A 23335-nucleotide genomic window follows, 5' to 3' on the forward strand; every position below is an offset into this window, starting at 1 on the left:
TGTGCTCTGATTGGTCAACTTAGTGCTGCCCGTGGGTGTATGCTGCTGACATGAGCAAATGCAAAGACTAGTTTTCCCCACACACATGTTATTTTTGTGGTTACATGAGATTTGCTGACTGATTTAAAGGGGACTGTTGAAATGTATCAATGTTATGTTATAAAACAAATGTTAAACACAATTTGGAGGTTTGGAGATTGGAGGTTTGCTTGGCACTCGAGAACCCAGAGTCTCTCTCAGCTATTGCCTCACGTGACTCTTATGCCTCTTTCATGCTTAGCAACCTCCTGTGTGCATCCATAACAAGGGTGTATGCTGGAGGTGGTGTTTACCATTTGTTAAATGGCAACCAACTATTGGCCGGGGGTCAATGAGAGCTCAAAGTAAATTGAAAGTGGATTGAAACTCAAAACTCACTTGAAACTCACTTGAAATCTGCTCCATTTTTATGCTTCACTTTTTAAAATAATTTCTGGGAGGTGTGTGTTTCCTTACTAAAATCATGAAATGGTTGCCAAGAATGAATATATTAGTCACCCAGAAAAGTAGACGCAGCATCAAGTAGTACTTGACAACTGAACTACACCACTAATAGCCTAGAGTGAGTGGTTTGGCTAGGATTTTGAAACTTGGAATTAAGAAGGTTTGAGTTGGAAATTGTAAGTATGAAGATAATAATAAATTGTTTGTTCTCTGTTTTTGTAGGCTTGGAGAAGTGAAGGATTACCACTGACAACAAGTAGCAATGATGCAGCAAAAATGTTTGATGCTACCCTAACACAGGTTGGCTTTGGTTGAAAATTTATATGGATATCAGGGCTAAACTCTAATTCCCTCCCTATGATAAAGTCCCACCAAATAGAAGCCCCATCCCAAAATAAGCTCCTTCCAAAAATAAGCTCCTTAAAAGGTCCTTTCAAAATTGTGTTAGCCCGGCCCAGGACTTAATATCAAAATTTTACAGTGATTCTCGCAACCATCAACGAATAGCAGTGATGAGTTTGTAAATAGTCTATGGTGCTCTTTTGATGGAGGTTATTACAAGATGAATTGGTTTTATCAACTGAGTTGATCACCAAAGATAACTTAAATGATTGAGGTCATACCATAACTTCCATGTAGCTTTTTCCTGAGAGATATGACAATTAACCTTGAAAATTAACCTAGTGAAAACTAGCATCGATCCTTGTGAGAAAATTAGTATCTAGTGTTTATTTGTTTCTTTTTCTTTTTTTTTTTTGGTATTAGTACACAGGATGGTATGATGACAGCAGTGTCAATGGAATTGAGGGCTCTGTCTCAAAGATGTTAGCAGCAGATCCCAACTTTGGTGAGAACTTTTCTATTCAGGATTTTGAATAACAATTATTGTGCAACTTTTTATTGGCATGGACTAATGACAATTCTGGACAGAATAGTCTACCGTTCATTAAAGAGATAAGACTTAGTTGAAACGTGTGTTAAGGAGATTGATTGTAAAAGGGAAATGTGAATTATTATCATAACCATTAAAAAAATATATTGAGTGGAGTTGTTGAAAACTAATACCTAACATGCAAACTTAACTCTTCCTTGGATCTACCCCTTGCCATGTTAGCGAGTAAGTTTTTGTACTCCTTTTAGTTCCTATTAGTAAAATTGACTGCTTGGCTAAAGTCACTATTCCTTTCCAAAAATTTGAGCAGCTTAGATTATTTATTGCCACGTTAGTGACTGGGTGATTTAAAATGACTTCTGGTGACTTCTAGAGATCACTAGAGCTTAGTTATAAAGGAAGATCTTTATTATTTTGACTACATACATGAGAGTGCTTTTGACTTTGATGATCCTAATCAGCTAACAATATGCTTGAGGAACGTCATATGTCACTATCATGCAGGTGAACCCAGAAATGCCATATCATAATTCTTAGAGAGTTTCTGTGGTTTAGTGGTAGAGAATTATTCGAAAATTCTGGCTTACTTCAGGCACAAACCAGACCTACATTCTGGAAGAGTATTATGGTATCATTTTTGTGGAGTGCCCCATTTAATTAACATCACCTGTTTTTGTTTCAGTAATGGGTCATGTGATCTCGTGTGGCTTAGACCTGATCTCATCGGGAAAAGGAATCCACACAGATCAAGAGCTGAAGAGCAGCATGCTGTCCCTTGAAGGGTTAGCTGCCAGGAGTAACATCACAAACAGAGAGAGACTGCATGTCAAGGCAGTCAAAGAATGGGCAGAGGGGTGAGTGTTACCAAGATGTCATGTTAATCACTGAGACTAAATTTTGACTGTTATCAAGTATTTGTCTGTTCCTTTAAGACGTGCCTATCAAAATGGGTGACTAATCACATTTTTAATGACTGTAAAATGAAATCATATACGTGAACTGCGGGTGAAGAACTGAGCACTAATTAAGCAGTAATAAAGTATAGAGCTTTAGAAACATTTTTCAGGCCTGTACGGGCTTTGAACCCATGATCTCTCAGATACTGGATACTGCAGTGCTTTTAAACACAGATTGTTCCCTTTCCCAGACGAGCTGTTTACATTATCTATGGTGCAATAGTTTATCTCGTAACTTTATGGTTGCTACCAAGAAAACATGCAAGCACATCTTTCACACCAAGAATTCGCTGCTCATTTTTATGCTTAAAAAGTAAAGGTGGTCGGTATCATCGCCGCCTTTGTCACTTCTGGACGACTAAAACTATCTTTGAAGGAAAAAAATTTCTAATTTTTTTTTTACCTACTCACCATCACACCTACCCCTGTAAATACAAAATTGTCGTGTACAAAACAATTTGTGAAATTTCTGCTGCAATGAGTGGCTAGTGGCAAATCTCTCAAATAATCCCTCCCCCCTCCCCCTCCCCCCTCCCCCCTCCCCCCTCCCCCTCCCCCCTCATCATCAGCGCTACGCCATAAGAGTGTGAGCGACAAGGAATACAATTTGGTTGGACAAAGAGGCCGTACTCACCATATCTCTTAGTTTCACTCTCCTTGCTTTATCTCTTCTGCTGCAGTTTCTTGAACAACCCCTAGTAGGTAGGATGGTATGATGGGAATTGAGGGAGGGCGATTATAATTCTTGCCGAGGCTTTCATGTGTACGTCCTTTCCCGGCTTCATAGAGGTGCCCCCTAGACCGCAATATGAACAGTTAATGACAATATACTTCCATTCTCATTTCTTTCAGAAATACTGCCCAAGCATGTCTAACGTGGGAAGATATATTAATGGAGAACCCAACTGACATGTTTGCTTTGAAGATGGCTCACGACTCCTACTTCTATCTTGGATACCAATGTCAGTTCAGAGATTCCATCGCAAGGGTGATGCCGAAATGGAAGGAAGACCTGCCACTCTATGGGTAGATGGCTTAGCACTAACTGTTCTAAATTCTTTCAGTATTCAATCAGTGTTTAGTCAGTCTTGTGTGGTGGATCCTGCCTTTCTCTCCGAAGTAAGAGGCTAGGCAATCAGAGAACTTGATCTCATAAACATTCCTGTTTGTGTCTAAGTAAAAAAGTTGTTAAGTTAAACTTCAATTAAATACTGTTTTTGATAACCGTAATGACTCGATTTAGAGCCCATGGCGCTTATTTACTTACTGTACTTCAAAGGGGGGGGGGGGGGTGCTTATTAGAAACAGGGCGCTTATCCAAAAAAAAGAAAAAGGATTAAAAAAAAAAAAAAAGGAAAAGAAAACAGCGAATGAGTTGAGTATTAATCTGTCAGTTGTAAATGTTTGAGAAAATACGAAATTACCTTTCTATCAACGGTAGATATCTTCACGGAATGTACGCGTTTGGCCTGATAGAAACGGGATTGTACAGAGAGGCGGAGAAGCATGCACTAAAGGTTGGCGTTAAAACTTTGTTGATAGCGATTTTTTGATAATTAACTTCTTAAACAATTTAGAAAGAGCTTGTGGTTACCTTCATTCTGAATCGTGGCTGAGTAGCAGGCTGACAGTCTACAATTCCTTGTTGAACTTTACATAATACTTCAATGATGTGGTTGTGTTCCTTGCTTGAAGGGGTAGACCTCACCATTTTGCAGTCAAAACGTAGCGATTATCACATCAGAAGTGGTTATATCCTAAAACGAACAATGATATTCCAATGGTAGTGTTTTATTTGTTTGTTTTTAATTTTTTTTTTTCTCGCGGTAATTTTATCTTGCGAAGGGTCTTGAACTGAATCCAAGAGATTGCTGGAGCACTCATGCAGAGGCCCATGTCATAGAAATGGAAGGACGTCAGGATGAAGGAATTAAATTCCTCAGCACGACCTTGAATGACTGGACTGTAAGGCCCACATACAGTGAATTTTACTTAACGCAAGCACTGCTGTCTTGCGCGTCATATATAAATTTTTCGAATTATACTTAACATTAGCACCGCTTTCTTACGCATAATTATATAAATTGTCTGCTGTTGCTGCCGTCTGGAGATTAGGGACCTTAAGAAACCACGACGGCGACGAGGACGTGGAAAAACAAGAGATCTAATTGGCAGAACAATAGCTCAGCACGTGCGTTTTGAAACTTTGTACATTTCTTAGCCGTCCTATGCAAAACAACAACATGAAATCGCCAAAATTTGTGTCGTCTGCGAACCGAAACCGCGACGGCAAATTATTTTAATTTCCATTTGGAACTCAACGGCTACTTTATACGTCATGCTGAAGTTGAGCTGTGGCGCTGTATGAGACAGTAAGCTCCTACAGCCACTTTTGAAATTCTAACTAAGAGTAGAAATTCATTTTTTAATCGAAGTCTTCCTTGGCGTCGCCGTCGTGGTTTCTTAAAGTCCCTAATGAAAGTAATTGGAGCGGCTGTAATACGTTAGATTTAGAAGCCTTGGGCTCACATACCAAGATAACAGTCAAGTTTTTTTTTTTTTTCAGCTTGCGTTGGCTCGTTATATCAAGAGTAAAAGTTACATGAATTTTTTCTTCAGGGGATTTACAGCAGAATGCGCCTAACCGCTGGGTTTTCACAATGTCCCGCGTTTTAATAACCAGTGTAAAGTTATCACAATAGATACACAGACGCGCACGCACGCACTCACGCACGCACGCATACACATCCATACAATAATTCTGCGAGACACGGCCTTCAGTTTGAGCCTCATTAAGATTTTGGGCAATTGTCAGAAAACCCTGGCTTCAGATAACTTTACTACAAAATACTATCAGGAGTTCGTCTTTTTTTTTCGCGTGGTATGCACTATGCCCTCAGTGTTCCAGCACGTGCTGTGAAATACATCGAGCCGTTTCAACAAACTTACTTCTCTCCGCCCTCCGTTTGAAGCTTCCCCAGCAACAACAACAACAACAACAACAACAAAAGGACCACATTATTCCGCATGAAATTAGACAGACCCGAAACCGGGATGATTAGTGAGAAGGGAAGGGTTGGGGCTTATAGCCAACGTTCAGTTCTTCGTCGGTAAAATTTAAAGATGTTCGTATTTCTTCCTTTCTTTCCTTCTTTCATCCTTCACTCACCCTGTGTAGATGGGAGCTATGCTAGCCTGTCATAATTACTGGCACTGGGCGCTATACCACATCGAAAAGGTTGTTATCTCTTTCTTTAAAGTTAATGTTATGGTTTTTGTGTTTGTTTGTTTACTGGTTTGGTTTTCGAAGTTATGGTTACTTTTTTTTTAGCCATGTTTGCTATTAAACGCCAGCCTTTCTTTATTAGGGAGAACATCAAGCCGCAGTGGACATTTATGACGAGGAGGTGTAGTGTAAAAATGATCGATAACCTGTGATATATTTTTGTCATTACTAATTCTCATCAGGTCACACCTGATAGGTACATACACGACGTACATATCACATTAAAGTTATTTTATGCCAATTTGTTTTTTAATGCGCTCAATGCTTGGAGATTGAAATTATTATAATATCTTCTTTCTCTCTAGAAGTGCGAAATACTTCATGTGTGTTTGTATACAGTGACCTCGTTATGACGCTGTTTGAATTAATTCTAACTGTGTAGCTTTTCTTTCTTGGTCAAAGGTTGGGAAACGTTGCCATTCTGGTGCCATGCTTGACTTAGTGGACGCTTCCTCACTGCTCTACAGACTTCAGATGGAAGGTAATGAGATAACACGTACCTGCAGATATGTTGTGAATAACATTATTTGTTTTTTTGTCGATCGATCGTTTGATCTATGGAATGATTGATAAATCAATCCATTGTACAATCAGTTCTACTAATCATTTGGCAATCAGTCTACTAATTATTCAACCATTTAATCAGTAATTTATTCAATAGATAGATCAAGGTATTATTCAAATAATCTATGAATCAATCGAGATCAAGCCTTTAAAATTAAGCATTATTAATCGTTGTAATGCAATTATTGTATACTGAAGTTATTGGCATGGCTGAATTAAACGCACGACTTGATCCATTTTGTTTTACGATGTTTTTTGTTGTTTGGTTGTTTTTTTCCTCTAGGTGTTGATGTTAATCATCGGTGGAGAGAGCTGTTTCATTTGTGGGAGTCACACACAGATGATCACATTCTGGTACGTGCTATACGTTACGCGGCGGTGTAGCATACAATAAATTATCTTCATAAGCAAGTTGAGGACAGTCGCAGGTGCTTACTGCTATGTGAACAAACCTTGCAAAATGCCAGTTACAGTCCCTTTTGAGAAAGCTTCGATGTGAAACTTCTTAATGGTTAAAGGGAACCTCAACTCTTCTAACAAATAGCGCTCAAACTATTCCAAATGTATTTCTCGTTACATCTGGTTTGAAAAAATTGATTTCAATTTTCAAGAGTATCAAAAGTAATCGGGGATTGCTTAGATTTTGCCTCTGTTGGACGATTGGTCTAGAAAACCCATAACACCTTTTAAACCAATCAGATGCACACCTTGGACCAATGGCAAACTGGGTACCCCCCGCATGTTCCCGCGCCTCGGGCAGTTCTAATTTGGAGTCCTTATTGGATCTTAGTGATAGTTTAATTTCTTTCCTTATAATTGGCTGATGTGATTACTTTGGTTTTTGTTCACAATACCCAATCGAGAATCGCCCTCTTTTCCTAGGTGGTCTTGCACAATGAAAAATACAAGCCATTGCTTTCACCCAGACCTCTCCTCACCTAAAGGCCAGGTTACTCACACATCCTTCATCAGCTATTGTTTAATTTTTTTTTTTTTTACATATTTTATTTAATTATTAATTTTTTCAACTCAGGTTTTCAATGATGTTCATATGTTGATGTGTACACTGGGAGCTAAGAAGGAAGATGCAACACTAAATCTATTGATGTCACTTAGAGATTATGTTAGGTAATATGGAAAAAAGTGTAGGAGAACGCTCTGATCAACAACCTGTCAGTCAGTAAAAGAGTATTTAGTTATCTCTCAAGAGTTGATGGATTTGTGGCACTCTGATTAACTTGCTACACTTCCTTCGATGTAAAATACCCGTAGACCTAAGTTATAGTTATTTATAATTGACTATATCACCAATTACTTTCCCAGGAACTGAACAGGAGACTATGACAAGTGAGCAGCAATTCTATTATCACTTTCTGCAAACGAGATTTGGTTGTTCCAGCTCGTGGTCGTAAAATTATTTCCAGTGACAGGTTTTCAGTGAGAGGGTCTCAAAAAAAGAAATCAACTGAGAACGGCGATGTATTCAAACCGCAGAAAGATTCATGAACTATCGTAAAAGAAGCACGTTTCGTTAATCTTAGGTTAACGTTTGTTCACGTATTTAAGCGGGTGATTTCCATTTCTAGTAATATAATTATCTTGAACCTCTTTGTTTTTATACGAGACGTTTTCAAGGCGAGGAAGGAACTTGAAAACGGGGGAATCAGGCGCTAAGTTATTTGTCATCTCAATAATTTTTTTTAATGATGGATCATGTTCTACTGAGACATTAGCTCAATCATTATTATGACTTAGCCTTGTAATGTCTATTTGTTTTGGTTTTGGTTTTATATTTTTTCTTTTGTTTTTCAGGGATGGCTCAGGAACAAATTGCGAAGTATCTAGAGAGATTGGTTTGGCCCTTTGTGAAGCATTTGAACAGGCTGACAAGGTAAATTCACCTCTTTTACGGTCTCCCAACTTGACTTCACTAAGCACTTATTTGGATATATCAACAAAGTTGAAATGGTAAATTGGCCACCGTAACGATTATATCTTTGTACAATAAGTGCAAGTTATGCAATAGATTACATTGGCGGAGGTGCGCGTGAAGTGATCGGTGATCTTAATGGATCGTTTAGGTCCCGATATTTTATCAGTGTTGTGAATAAAAGGACACTTTTGCGAAACAGGCAGAAAACTAGGTGACCGATTCCGAGAACACCTTCGAGACGTGGAAAGGAATGACAAGGACACATCGAAACCAGTCGCTAGACATTTTAATTTACCTAATCATTCTAAGCAGCATATGGCAATCTGCGGTCTTTCCTTACACTTAGGTAGCACGGAAAGCCGTAAAAATCTTGAACAAAAGCTCATCTTTCAAACCGGCAGTCTAAATCCCACAGGGATCAACGAACGCTTTTCATTCCACTAATTTATTCTTGTTTTTCTCGTTGCCATGTTCCCACCAATAACGTAGCTCCATTTTTTGTCTTTAAAAGCACACACAACCCACAATTCCTCTATTCGCTCCGACGAAGGGCAAACGCTCGAAACGTCAGCTTTTGTAACCGTTACGGTGGCCAATTTACCATTTCAACTTTGTTGATATATCCAAATTAATTCCTTACTCCCACCGACGCAGCCCCAAACAGTTTCTTTCGAAACTATCAGCCTTTATTCACTAAACACATGGCGGACTCAAGACTGGAACAATGAATTTCTTGAGGTTTAATTCTGTGTCTTCTTTTTTGAAAGGGAAACTTCGACAGAGCTGTAGACATTTTAAAACCCATCCGTTATGACGTTGTCAACATTGGGGGTAGTAACGCACAGGTTCGTGTATTTCATTGCAATTTGTTGTCATTAATTAGTGCAACTTGTGGCAACCTCTCTTTGGTTTTTCCTTTGACACAGCGGGACATCTTCAACTTATTCCTGATTCACGCTGCTCTGCATTCTTCACGAAAAGAGCATCATCACTTGGCAAGGTAAAGTGCAGTTTCTTTCGTTTGAACCTATATCCTTTTCATATCTGCATTAGATATCTGTTGATCTTAGCAAAAGTTTAAGTTTAAGTTTAAGTTTAATTCATTCGTCACAGGAATGGCAGGAGAAAGGAACAGAACTTTCGTTCTAATTGACACCTAATCCCCATTTTACCCACCCATCCCACCCCGGGGAGGACATCCATCACACAGTAATCTCGTGTGTGGGAAATTAACGTCTCCTACCCCAACGCTGCAGGAGACGGGACCTCCATTTATCGTCCCTATCCGAGAAGACTAGAAAGTCTAACCATTTGCAGATATTATTACAAAGGCAGCGCTTTCTTCTCAGTTAATTAATAATGGGGCCAGGTAAAGTGAGGTCGACACATAGGCGTGATATGCAAAAGATATCACCTTTTTATAAAATTCAGATCTAATGCTTGAAATATAACCTATAATCGAATTGAAAAGACTACTGCTAAGCAATACCTCGGCTCAGTCTTCAAAGGAAAGTGAGGTGGTTTTTTTGAACATAAACGTCAAGCTTTACGTCATTGATGAGATCCTTGGGCTGAAAACAACCCTTTGCAAAAGATCCACAGCTAATAATAAGTGTGGCCATGCAGATGAACACCACCCAGCTCCCAGTTTAAAATCGTTGGCTCAAGCTGAGAATCTGATTTTTACATATGTACCTTTTCATCTAAAATAATTCAAAGAAAAATTTTTTTCACGTACGCTAGCGTTTTCGTTTTGCTCTAAAACAGCTCTCATTACTGGGTCCACCTTTTAACTTGTGTACTCACAAACAGCTTTTTATTGTTATTGTTCCCTTGTGTTGATGCATCCATGGTCACGAACTATCCGAAAATTGCAAAAATACGACTTATCTAAATAAAAGCCGGCAAAATTAACCTGTAACGAAAAGTGTGTCTTCTTTCAGGAGCTTATTGACAGAGAGAAAGGCAATGAAAGAAAACGCTCCAATGACAGACCGACTCATGGGGCAGGCCCTGGCTTTACATGTGTAGTAAGGTCAGGAGAAGACTCTTAGAAATTCATATTCGGATGTACAACACCAACACGGTCCGCGTCAAAATAATGGCTCCATGATATACGTTTAAGAAATTTAATTAACCATTGCAATTCACCAGCTGACCTGTAATCCAATTGAATAAAACAGTAAGGAAAAGGTTTTTTATTATCACTACTAATGCATGGTGAACTTTCTAGAATGTAAGCGAGTTAAAAATCAAATGAATGCAGACAATGTATCCCACATAAGCGAGAGAAAAGGAAATTAAGCAGTGGACATTCAAGGCGGCTTTTTTTAAATCACAGTTTACTTGTCGAACTGGAATTTGGAATGTTTTCATGTTTGTTTGTTTGATTTTTTTTTTTTGGTTTTTGTTTTTAACAAAATAAGTTTTCACGTTATTCATATGTAATTACACAAAGATAGTCCCTAAAGCGGAGGTTTGCTGCCTATTGGACACAAACTCGGCTACTTTCGCCTCCATACTAGCGCGATATCCTTCTCTATGGTAAGCGGCGAACATTGCTGGTGTAAAGAACTGATGATTGGTAGAGTGCTGTGGGAAAACCCCACATAACGCCTCAGACAAGCTGCGACATGTATTCCCATGGCAACATTCACAGCAACAGAGCGTCAAGCGATTAGCTTCCTCCGATGACAGCTCGGGACCAGCCCCCCAAAGACCAGCCTCCAGATCTTCATCCATGTCACGTAATGCGTCTTCCTAGGTCACATAAGGTGTAGTTTTCACTGCTTTGTCAGGGTGCCTGGGGACTATGTACAGAATTTCTCCTTCTCCAACTTTAGTCTTACCGTCACTGTTAACGTTCTTGTCATAATAATGTACTTTGAATCTGGAAAAAAAAAAAGAGAAAAAAAAAATTAAAAATAAGACTCTACAACAGCTGTCGGTGCGGTACATTTCCAGACCTATAATTTTCCTAACCGTCCTCTAGCCGTGCTTATTCCAGGTAGCGAGTGCCCTATCTTTTTTATAAAAAGGATTAGGCTAGATTGGGCAAGAAAGAGAACAGATACATTTTGCCGTTGCAATATTATTAAATCATACAAAAAGTTTTGTTTGTTTATTTTTTTTACGTTCACACCCTGATAGCTCCTCAGTCATCTGCAATTCAGTGATATACGCTTAGTATATATTCGCTATACAGAAAATTAGGGAGATGACATTGACAACAGATTTCTGCACTTGAGGAAGTCTTTTTCCTCTGTTAAACACATTCTATCCTTAAGTTCCATAACGATCTCATCATTTATTTGGTTTCTTGGAAAAGGGATCTGTTGCTAATCACCCGGTAAATGCTCATTAATAAACTTTGGAAGGTTAATTAAAATACATCTGGCCAATTCTACTCGCTCCGAGGATTGTTTTCTCATCGCCAGCCTCGCCGCCAAATGAAATTATCCATAACATTTCAAGTTGAGTGTCATGCGCCTGTGGTAGTTGCAAGGATTCAGCAAACACAAACATGAATTGTGAAACCCTTGCACTGTATGTTATAGGAAGAATTTGGTATAACTTAGGGTGGGCAAACTGAATAAGTTTTCGTAGGAGCGAAAGAAAACAGCAGTGATAGCTTTTCTTGCTTTATATAGCGTACTTGTAATCGCTCGGCTTTGACCCGGGGATCCTCTCCACGAAGTTATCCCGAATATCCGCGGCTATATTCAGAGCAATCAACAAGGATTTTCCATAGTCTTTCTCTAAATTAGAGCGTCCTCCATCCACTACCACGATATTTCCCAGTCTCAGTTTCAATAGGGGAAGAATACCAAGATTTTCAACATGGTCGTCGTCAGTCAAGGATAAAACAGGTGGGGGTTTGGGTCCTGTTTTGGTGGTATTCATCATTAAACGATAGTAGTGTACGGAAGAGACGTTGATCGTGAACCATCTGTCAAATGGAATAAAATATAAATAACTAAAGTGGTGAAGAAAATAAGTAAGTACTATCTAGGATATTTCGACTGAAGTGGAGAATTTCGAACGTAGTGAATGTATTTTTTGAGTAATGCTTCGCCCTCGAATGCACATGTGAATCTTGGTAAACCAGAGTCAGTACAATTCAGTTTGAAGTCATCCTTATTAAGTCCCTTCTTGGTTTTATTAGTTTATTTTATCCTAATTATTATCATTATGATTGAGCAGAGAAATATCTCAATGTCTGTTGCAGATATTAAGTTATCATCAGTTCAAAGTGACTAGTTCCCAAGCCCCTCGTCCGTGAAGTGTTCTGAAACTTTTGAGATGTATTAATAAACTATTGAAATCAGCAAGCCGTTACCTGGTGAGTCGTTCAAGTCTTCTGACATTTTTTCCTCCAGTTGGTACCAGCGCCAGTAAGGAAAATATCAGACAAATACCAAAATGAATCATCATTCTAGCAACCAAGACGGTTTCTTTGTCAATCTTCGCAAACAGGGTAAGAATGAGAGCCAAAGGAACCAAACGTATAAACTCTATTAGAACAGGAAGGTTCTGGAATGAAATATGTGATAGTAAAGGTTGTAATATATTCTATATACAAGGCTAAAAGATCATGAAAAGAATATATTAAAATGTTTGAACCAAACGTTTTCGGCTGTTTGCCATCATCAGGGTTGAAAATAATGACCGTCTATACATACATATATATCTTATGTGATTCCCGATGGGAAAAGTTTGGAGATATAAGAAATAACTTGTTTGTTCAAACTTGGGCGGAATTGTTAGTAAACATCTCTGGATCTGTGAGTGTTTTTGTCTTTGTTGTTAATTTAATTTTTATTTATTTATCTACTTATTTCCTGATTTCTCTTTTCTCTTTGTTTACATAATTAATAGCGTATAAATACCTTGGTTAGTGTAAATATAGAATAAAGGTAAAGTAAGTGTTGTGTAAATGAATGAATGAAAAACTCTTGAAACATCTTTTATCAATGCTGATTATCCCAAACGTTTTATTTCGCATACAATCAACTTTCTAAACGACTCATCATAAGATGACAACATCATTCCGCATTTTCTCTTCGAACGGCTTTTTATCAAGCTTCCTTTTTGCGGTAAAAAAGAAAAACTCGGTAACACGTTTGTTACAAAACTCAACAAGTTCACTAATTTTAATTTCATCTTTGTAATCCTGTTGCAAACAAGGCAAATTAAAAGCCTTTTTAACAAAGACAAAGACACACAGATCCAAAGTTGTTTACAAAGGAGATTGTTCTTGTGACGTTGATTACATTGGCGAAACTGTGAGAAATCTAGCAGTACGTATTGCGGAGCATTCAAATCCTGCTCACACCTCTGAACCTGCAAAACACTTGGGGGAAAATCCATCGCATTCTTTCACTTGGCGTATTCTCTCCTCACTAGAAACATTCCACAAGCGTAGGATCGAGGAGCTAATGATCCAACAATTCCGCCTCAGTTTGAACAAACAAGTTATTTCTTATGTCTCTAAACTTTTCCCATCGGGAATCATATAAGATATATATGTATGTATAGACGGTCATTATTTTTAACCCTAATGAGGGAAAACAGCCGAAAACGTTTGGTTCAAACATTTTAATAATTATTTTTTTCATGATATTTTAGCCTTGTAAATAGGATTTTTTTTTTAAAGGTTATAAAATAACTGAGACAGTACGAGTGACCCAATTGGTCTATAATATGTCGTCTAATGCACCGGTGAACGCGTAGAAATTTGAAAAAAAGTAAAAAACTATAGGGAAGAAAACCGAGATTTGAAAAAAAGGGCCTTTTTTTCTATAAAATAATATACGGCAATTGCAACTAGTTTAACGGCCTAATAACCCACGCGGGATGTCGGAAGAACACTTGAAAAATTTGTAAACTACTTGGCTCTCGCTCGTGACCTACAAATTTTCCGGCTCGTCTTCTCCGGAACTGTCATGTGGATTATTACGCCGATAAGCCTATGGAAAGTGAGGTCTATTGGTTGAATAACGCATGTAAAGCGAACGAACGAACAAATCGCTTGTTGAATTTAGATTTAACAATATTTTTTTCTTTTTTTTTCCTCGCGTGCTGTCGCTATTGTTATAACGAGTTTTCTTAACCTTTTAACTCCCATGAGTAACCAAGACAGAATTTCTCCTTGCCGTATCAATAGATTATCAAGCAAACAAGTAATGGGAATAAACAAAAATATCAATTAGGGGATTATTAGTTGATCTTCAACCAATTTCTCCAAACTAACATCATAAGAACTGTAAGCAGACAGTAAGGGGAATTACTAATGAAATCTTGGTAATGCAAGGAAAGGCGAGGAGAAGCAGCAGCTATCAGCTATTTTGGCCTCTCTATTAGTTAACAGTTAGATTCCATATTGATAGCTTTTCACAGAATTTTCACTACATCAATCACGCCAGAAATTTGTCACTTCTAATGAGATGTTCGCTCGATGGATGTGTGGGATTCTCCACTACAATGAGATTCTGTTCCCTTAACCAGTTATGCATCATGATCACCTGTACGCAGAAGTGTCGTTTGTTTTCATGCCTCTGATCAGCCACAATAGACGCCCCAACAAAGAGTCCCAACATCACCGAAATTTTTATACCTCGCAGGTTCTTTTGCTTTGCAGAGGACAGAGAAAAAATGTACAGTGCCTTAAACGCACGTGCTAAGCAATTGTCACGCTCGTTATATCTTTTCGTTAGCGCCCATGAAAAAACAGAAAAAAAAAAAATAATAATAGATCGAGATTCGGGGAGTTTTGGTTCACCGGTACTTAATGACTGAAAATGCTCATCCAATTTCAGCTCACCTAATTTCCAGTTAATTGATATTTCTAAACTCACGACGATATTTGCAGCTTTCTTTTAAACTTCTTTGGAAACCAGCCTAAAGCGCTGCGCCATCTTTCCTCGTTCTGCAATTCAATGAAACTGTCCGAAAAGCGCGGCGTCGATTAATTTGAATTTACCCGCTTCTTGACGTCGGAAACTCATTTGAATTACAAATGATTTTCTAAAATTATTATTCATATTTGCACTGAGTCTTGCACGTGGAAAGAAATTACAACCTACAAGAAATTTCAATGTCTTCTCCAGCTTCTATGCAGTCAAGAAAGCATATAATTTCGACCTTATTCCTTTGGATATGTTTACTCCTGTCCAAGTCGGATTGTAAATTTCTCGTGTTGAATCGAGTGGTACCAAATCTGTGAAGGATTCATGCTCTTCACCTCATCGCGACTTTTCTTCAGGTAAATAACTCACGGAAATATGCATTTTGAATAGAAATAAGAGCAACTTAAAGAGGGCTGCAGTTAAACTAGTGCTCCCGCAGTCCCGCGCTCCGAAGTCAAAGAAGGAATACCGGTATGTTTCGCAACTGTTGAAGCCGACCACAGAGTTTGCACCACGGGACTGCGGGACTGCGGGACTGCGGAAGCAGCTATTTAGTTTGGCGACTTCGGGAGTACTCGAGCAGCTATTTAAAAAGCATATTAAGTAGCTGGGTGTGGACACAGTACCGCTGACACAGATCTATAATGAGAGCCGCTAGGACAGTTCTTCGCGAACGCGAGAAATTCTCACTTTTGTTTATATCAACTAAGTTGATTCGCTCTGACGAAGGGCTAACGCTCGAAACGTCAGCTCTTTTCTTCGTTACGGTGGCCAATTTACAATTTCAACTTAGTTTATATAATCAAATTGCCTTGTTACCCCCACCGACGCAGCACCACGGTTTCTTTAGAAACTTTCAGCCTTTATTCCAACTCTCACTTTTAATTGTTTAAGGTAATTAATGTTTATCTACTTATTTCTCCGTGCATTTCTATACTTATTTAATAGGATGTGCAATTATTTGCGCTTTTAAAACTCGTTTAAAGCGCATTTGTTTTTTTCCGTATCCCGCCAAAGAAAGAGGGGGTAATCGTGAAGACGTTTTGACGCAGACCCTTTTTTCTTCATACCAGAGCACTGGTTCCTATCTTTGTGATAACCTGTTCTGCATCAGTTTTCCAACTAGGGAGAATGGCTCTTATACTCTCATTCACTTCATGCTATCTGAAGCAGTATGACCGATGAGAATAAGATTATTTTAATATCTTCTTACTCTCGGGAAGTGCGAAATATTTCAGGTATGTATGTACAGTGTTGTACATCTTGAAGACAAATACATCTTATAGTGACCTCGTTGTGGTGCTGTTTAAATTATAACTCTGTAGCTCTTCTTTCTTGTTCTGAGATTGGCAAAAGTTGCTTTTTTGGTGCAGCGTTTTCCCTTTAACTCCTAGGAGTGATCGAGACAGAATCTCTCCTTACAATTTTAAGCAGACAGGTGATGATAAAAAAGATAACTATTCCAATTAGGAGATTATGCAAAATGAATGCCAAATTCTCTTAAGTAACATCATAAGAGTTGAATGGCAGACAGTAATGAGAATTATTAATGACCCAGCTAGGTCTCGATACTCGGAATGCACCGCGAAAACACAAGGAAAATCGTTAAATTTTCCCGAAATAGCCTCTCCATTGTTATATTTACGAAATTTTAAATGATCGACGATAGAAAAAAATTACAGGCATTAGTTGCTCACTTTGGAGGTTGGTTGGCCGCATTTTGATATGCCTTAATATGACAGCGTAATGCTGTTAGTGAGTTTTCACAGGTGCTTACCAATACTTGGCTGTGTAGTCGCACGATACGGTTCCAGTCGAGGCCCACAAATTGACCCTTGCTCACCATAGAGTCTCCAGTAGCTCAGTGGTTAGAGCATACGACTAGATCACGGAGGGTCGTGGGTTCAAGTCCCATCTGGGGCTCGGATTTTTCCATTACACTTAAAATTGTTTCATCTTTACATGCTCACTTTGGAGGTTGGTTGGCCGAATCTTGATATATCTTAATGTGACAGCGTGATGCTGTTAGTGAGTTTTCACAGGTGCTTGCCAATACTTGGCTTTGTAGCCGCGCGATGCGGTTCCAGTCGAGGCCCACAAATTGACCCTTGCTCACCATAGAGTCTCCAGCGGCTCAGTAGTTAGAGCATCCAACTAGATCACGGAGGGTCGTGGGTTCAAGTTCCATCTGGGGCTCGGATTTTTCTATTACACTTAAAATTGTTTCATCTTTAGTTGGAAAAAAGACAGCATTTTAGTTTGTATATTGAACCGCTAGCTTTTTGACAAAAAGCAAACAAAAGACAGAGTTTTTCCTCTACAAAATCTGCAAAGGAATTTCCCATTAATGTAAATAAACTCATGTTCAAGAGCCCCTTAACAAAAAAGCATTGACAGAACTTTGAAAATAGTGTAGTACAGTATAAAATAGTTCTTGTGAAAAATTGATTCTAATCAGTTATAGCTGTTTCTTATGTGAGCTAAGATAGTAGACCTCATCATCATCTTTATTTTCCTTATTTTAACAATAAAAAATATTAAATTACAGCGATAACAGTTAGAAGGCGAGGAGACCCAAGAAGCCACCAGGCTTATGGGAGAGCCACCTCACTTACAATAATAGATTAAGTAAAGAAAAAGTGCTGCGAAAGTGCGGCCTCGCCAATTCAGTGATTATTTAAGTAAAAACTCTCGCACTGTCGTTTCAAAGCTGAGAAAATTTCACGAACGAGTGACTGAAATAGGGAGAGAGTTCCAAATTTTAGGACCTTGGTAGAGAATTGTAAATTGCTTGACATTTGTACGGCACAAATGCGTTCGATAATTACTGGCTGTTTTGGTCCCATAGTTGTGAATTTGGCTAATCCTTACAAAAAGATCGAGAAGCAATTGGGGGCAATAAGTTATTTTTGAAATACAACTGACATAAATTTGCCGATTTCAAACGTATTGACTTGAAAAATATTTACAACTCCTAGTTTGGAGAATAAAGAGGCAGAGTGGTCTCGATAGTCTAATACCCCATTCACACCAAAGCCTAAACATGCTTTAAAGCTGTTTTGTTAAACATGGTTTAACACAACAGCTCCATAGAAGCTGCTCAAATCAATATTTGGTTGACTTCAAATGTGGCACATTGAAAATAAAATTTAGCAATTGCTTGAATCTTGTGGAAAATTTAGTTTCTCAGTTCTCTGCTTCTGATTTTCATTCGGTTAAACCTGGTTTAACTAAACAAGTTTTCTGGTGTGAATGGGGTATTAGTTGGTGATAGCCCGCACAGCTCGCTTTTGCAAATAATAAACTCTATTTAAGTTAGATACGTATGTGGACGACTTCTCAATCAAGTGCCACTGATTAGAGCTTTTAAGCTTTAAAACAAGACGAGCATGCTTTCCTTTTTTGCTGATAAAATATCTCACGATTTTCCTTGTCTTAATTAGGTAATTTTTTTCAAAAGGAAAAATCTTGCTTATTATAAAATCAATAAAAAAATCAAGGTTGCGTTCGATGAGCTTGAAAGTCAACTCTTCATTGAGAAATCCTACTAATAATAACAAGGAATAATTTATCGACTTATATTGCGTAATTACCAATACAATAATTTTCACTCGCCCATTTAAATGAAATGTTAGAAGTTCAACCCTACACAGATACTAAAAGCTAAAAAATAAAATGTTCACTAAGAAGATGTGAAAATATAAAATTAGATACAAATAATTAAAAAGCTTTTGCAAATAAAAAACTCTTAACGGCTTACTTAAACTCGTTTTAAGATTGAGTATTTCTGATAGTGCCGGGAAGATCGTTAAATAATTTAGGGGCTGAACCCAACAGTTCGGATTGATGCATAACCTACACAGCCTCAGTGACCCTTGCCAGCTGTTAGCTATTGAGCTTGCAAGATTTACATCTCGCTTCTTTTATGATCTTTCATCTACACAGCATCACCGACGTCAAGCAAAGATTCAGTGGCATTGGTACCCAGGATCATGGCTAAGCGTTGGTAACAAAATTGACATTGATTTAGCTCAGAACGTATTTCAACCCCATTCGTACTGTCCGATTTACACAGTGCAATCGTTGCTAACATGCAGGCAGCTGTAACTGAAAAATGCTGGATAGATAAGGTCGGACGTTTCCCAACCGACAAGCAACGAAAGCAAGAAAATTTTCATGTTATGATCGCGGGCAAAAGTAGAGCCATGTAGACCAGTATTTGAATTAACTACTAAATAAAGTCAGGGGCTACGCCGCTGGCCTGAAAAGGCATTACTTTAGGCGTAGCTTTCCTGTTTGTTTTATCAGACTAGGCCATTTCCGAATTACCTTTGGCCTCTTTTTCAAAACGAGGCGTAATGTAGAACCATTCTTATAAAAATGAGTTCAATTGTATCTGTGATTAACAAAGCAATTATCACGCAAGAGGATAGAGCACCAGGACATGTTTTGAAAAAAAGGCCAAAGATAGTTGGGAAATGGGCTTCTGAAGCACTTTCCATTGATTGTCGAAAAATATAACGCAAAGTAATCCTAGCGACCAATTAGAACAAAGGTTTACGTTTTAATTAGCCAATGAGAACTCTAAGTGAAAACAAGCAAACTACTTAAAGCACTGGAACACACAAATCACCTCATTGACATTATTTTTAGTTTTGCAGCTAATTGTTTGAAAGGGAGGTACAGGTTTCCTAGACCAATCACAGAGCAAAAGTAAGCAAAACCAAAGCCATCCCTGACTACTTTCGGCACTCAATTGAATATTGCTCTAATTAAAACCACGGAGATTGAAGGTAACTGCCCCGTCTGGGCCAATAGGTTAAAAATGATAATAATAACGAATTTTTGTCAGGGTACATAATCAATCATAATTGTTCACAATCAATTAATGATTTTCTTTGTTCAACTCCTTAAGAACCCACTTTGAAAAGCAAAGTATCAGCTACTTTGCGAACGCACGTTCGCATATTGTGAAAAAGAATCTAGAAGAAGTTCCAATAAACAAAAGATACCAGCGCATTAAAACGGACGATGAGTTTCAATAGCCATTTTGTTAGTTAGGCCTCTATATACGAGAATTTCAGTCTTCGAAAATTTACGTTTTTTTTTTGTTTTTTATTACTATATTGCTTAGCTGAGAAATTAAGAGCAGAAAAATAAAGGTTTCTTATCAACAATTCCATGCTTTGATACATACCATCTGGGCAGGACTGAACTTGTCCGAGGGGAAGAACCATACGAATAAGGAACATGTGAAGGTGTAGTCTGATCGTCCAGGTGAGTGTAGTCCTGAGAAGGACTGTTGTCGGTGGTAGTGACTGACGTTTCGACAACCTGTGCGGAAGTCATCATCAGAGTCAAGTGAATGATTGTTGTCAGTAGAATGTTATTATTCCAGTTCGTGTAAAATGATCGGTTGGTTTTGCCGTGATGTTATTGGCTGTAAGACTCAAGTGACGTAAGTCGGTCGTGATTGGTCTGTTTCGATCTGTCGGTAAAGTTAGGTTGTTCTTTTTCGGTCGTTTGTGATGTTTATGTCGTGAATGAGTCGTTTGTATGGAGCGGGTAGTTGTTGACATCTGTTTAGGGGAGTCTGTTCTAAGTTAGTCAACCGCCCTTATTGTTACTTAAACTCTGTAAACCGCCCAAATTGTTAGTTAAACTCTGTGAAAAAGCAAGCGCATAAAAAAGCCTGATGATTTAAATTGATATCTCTCTGTTATTCTGACCAAATTTCCTAAGAGATTAAGGAACAAGTAGAGAAAAACTCCCATGTCCGCAAAAAGCCAACTTAAAAGAAATCCTTTCGATGTTTTGGAGCTGTTGAACAAACCGAGGAGCTTAACATCAGTTTCTTGACTGACATGTACCACTAATTTAAGGCTACACACCCTAGAAACGTGTTAGCCAATCACATTTGGCCGTGATATATGAAAGATGTTTCATCGCCTATCACAGAGACGTCGTGAGATTAATTAATTTGTGCTGAAAAAATTAATTTGATTAGTTTTCTCCTGAGGCAGCTATTCCCATCTTTCACTCTCTATCCTTAAGGACTCTTCGTGTACCTGTTTCAGAAGTTATAAGCAGTATCAAATGAGAAAACAAATTGTTAGTTAAACTCTGTGAAAACACAAGCGCATAAAAAAGCCTGATAATTCAAATTCATATCTCCGTGGCATTCTGACTAAATTTCCTAAGAGATTTTAGAGCGCAACTTTACAGATCATGGCTTCAATGAGGTAGACTCTTTTGTTAAGTGTCGCTCTCGTTGACCGTTTATTTTTCTTAGCTCGATTTGCACCTGCATTTTAAGTATTCTTTCCTCCAATTTAGTGAGTTTTTATGATATGCAAATTAAATTCGAAGAGAAGGTTCTCCTGTGATTCCAAGTGAAATTTCCTCATTTTGTCTGTGAAATGACTAAGCGCATATTTTAACTAGTAGCAAGAGAGAGTCTCGTGAGCGCGCTCGACCCTTTCGATCACTATCGGCAAGGGCGGTCCAGCCGGAAATCAGTTTTAGCTTGTGGCGACACAAAAAGGGAGGATTAAAGAACAACCAGACTATGAATGTTGAGTATTGCCCTCAAAAATTTTCATGAGCAAAGGAAAAAAGGGAAACTTTCTTTGGACGGGAAGTCGAGAGGACTGCCCTTAGAGAAAGTGGCATACATGCCAAACCTGTATATACAGAGTGAACTATGAGATTCCCTAACCCAACGACTGCGTATGACAATTATTAAACCTGACTTTTCTTCATCTTTTCTTGAAAAACTGATTTAGTTAACAATATCTACTACAAAAACTCAACTTGTTCAAAATAAAACGCTTAGATATGAAATAAATAGTTTTGAAAAGACCGTTGAAACCGCTACAGATATTCCTTTCGCTTTATCGTGCATCGACCATTATTGAATTATGAAACTCTACATGGAAAGTTGTTTTATACCATTACTTGATGATGGTAAATATCGTTTTTGAACTCGTGGACATCCCATCAGATGAGGCGATTCTATATCACCACTTATCTGCGTTTAAAACTTGCTTACTTTTTTTCCTTATTTTTTTAATTGTTTTTGTTTTATTACCCAGTCTACATCGTCTCAGTTTTCCTAGTGTCTTTTAATTTTGCTAGCGCTTGTCACTTCGTCTCTCTCGCAGCCGTTTTTTTTGGATGTCACGCAACGCTCCCCCAAAAGAACGGCTGCCGACAACCGAACTACATTCCTTTCTCATTGTCCTTGCGGTTTGGTCGCGGTCTATTGAACAGACCAATCAAATACCAGAAAATCTGAATGACGTAGGGTTTCACGCGAAAATGTGGATGTGGCAGATGATCTAGCCATCATGTCGGGAGAAACACTGAAGAAGTTTGTCGATGAGAGCTCGAAATGTTTCACATTTTCATCGTTGTGCCCTGGTAAAGATAGAGTGTATATTTTTGGAAAAACTTCTCACAATTTGGTTGAAATTATAGAATCTACGCTTAACATAGGCGCCAATTACTACACCAACGACACGAACGCTAGATTGTTTGAGCGGTTGTTAAAGTCTCAGCGAGCAACTGAGAAAGTAGAAGAAGCTAAAAACTGAACTGAGACTCTTTATACGCACTATTTCAAGAGGTTACTACAGATTATAAAAGTCAGAATATATAAGAAACAGTAAATTACATCAATAATAAAAAGGAAATACAAGACGCCTTTCAATCTAGGCCAAGGGCTAAACGCTTGCTTCGACCTACAGATGGAAATCAGGAGGAAAAAAGCGCGTGCTTGCCGTCAACAAACCGGGTGAAGCTTCGAGAACACTGCAATTTAAATCGGCCAACGTCTCCTACAATACTTGTACTTCTTCATTTGCCAGTCCGCTACTAGCTGGAGCGAACCCGACTAGTTGCGTTCGTGGCTTCTTATCACCGGTACAGGAAATCGGCCCGAATTATCGAGTGTTTCCGCACTTGGTACAACGCAACAACAATAACAATAATATGACCACTTTCATCGGTAACATGGTCAAACACGAGCGGGAGTGCTTGATATATTAACGATTTCGCGGATCCTGAAGGCAACTTAACAAAAACATCTTCTTTCTCGACTAAAACTTTTTTATTTGCAAGCTTCTGGTGAGCATTAAGCTCGAAAACTTTGAACTTTGACGACGCTTTCCGAAAAGCTCCTTCAAGCACCGCCATTTTTCTTGTGTTTTCCACATGAGAATCGCAATAGAAAACGATATCTGATTGGACGAGTCTCAAAAGGTGACTCTGGCCCGAAAAGATTCCTGAAAATGGATCCCGTGCTGTGATTGG

General features: G+C 38.4%; 1 protein-coding gene across 1 annotated transcript; it reads left to right on the forward strand.

The window, feature by feature from the left end:
- Window positions 1-706: 706 nt before the first annotated feature.
- Window positions 707-11518, forward strand: LOC148737392 (tetratricopeptide repeat protein 38-like). The gene is made up of 15 exons (XM_088751311.1): window positions 707-783; window positions 1249-1330; window positions 2058-2229; window positions 3184-3357; window positions 3773-3848; window positions 4177-4296; window positions 5510-5569; window positions 5700-5738; window positions 6020-6098; window positions 6465-6535; window positions 7215-7309; window positions 7994-8072; window positions 8882-8959; window positions 9041-9114; window positions 10058-11518. The coding sequence occupies exons 1-15, from the start codon at window positions 760-762 to the stop codon at window positions 10143-10145; spliced, it is 1311 nt and encodes a 436-aa protein (XP_088607437.1). The 5' UTR covers window positions 707-759; the 3' UTR covers window positions 10146-11518.
- The last annotated feature ends 11817 nt before the right edge of the window (window positions 11519-23335 follow it).

This window comes from Stylophora pistillata, chromosome 2, assembly GCF_964205215.1.
Source record: "Stylophora pistillata chromosome 2, jaStyPist1.2, whole genome shotgun sequence".
Lineage (NCBI taxonomy): Eukaryota > Metazoa > Cnidaria > Anthozoa > Scleractinia > Pocilloporidae > Stylophora > Stylophora pistillata.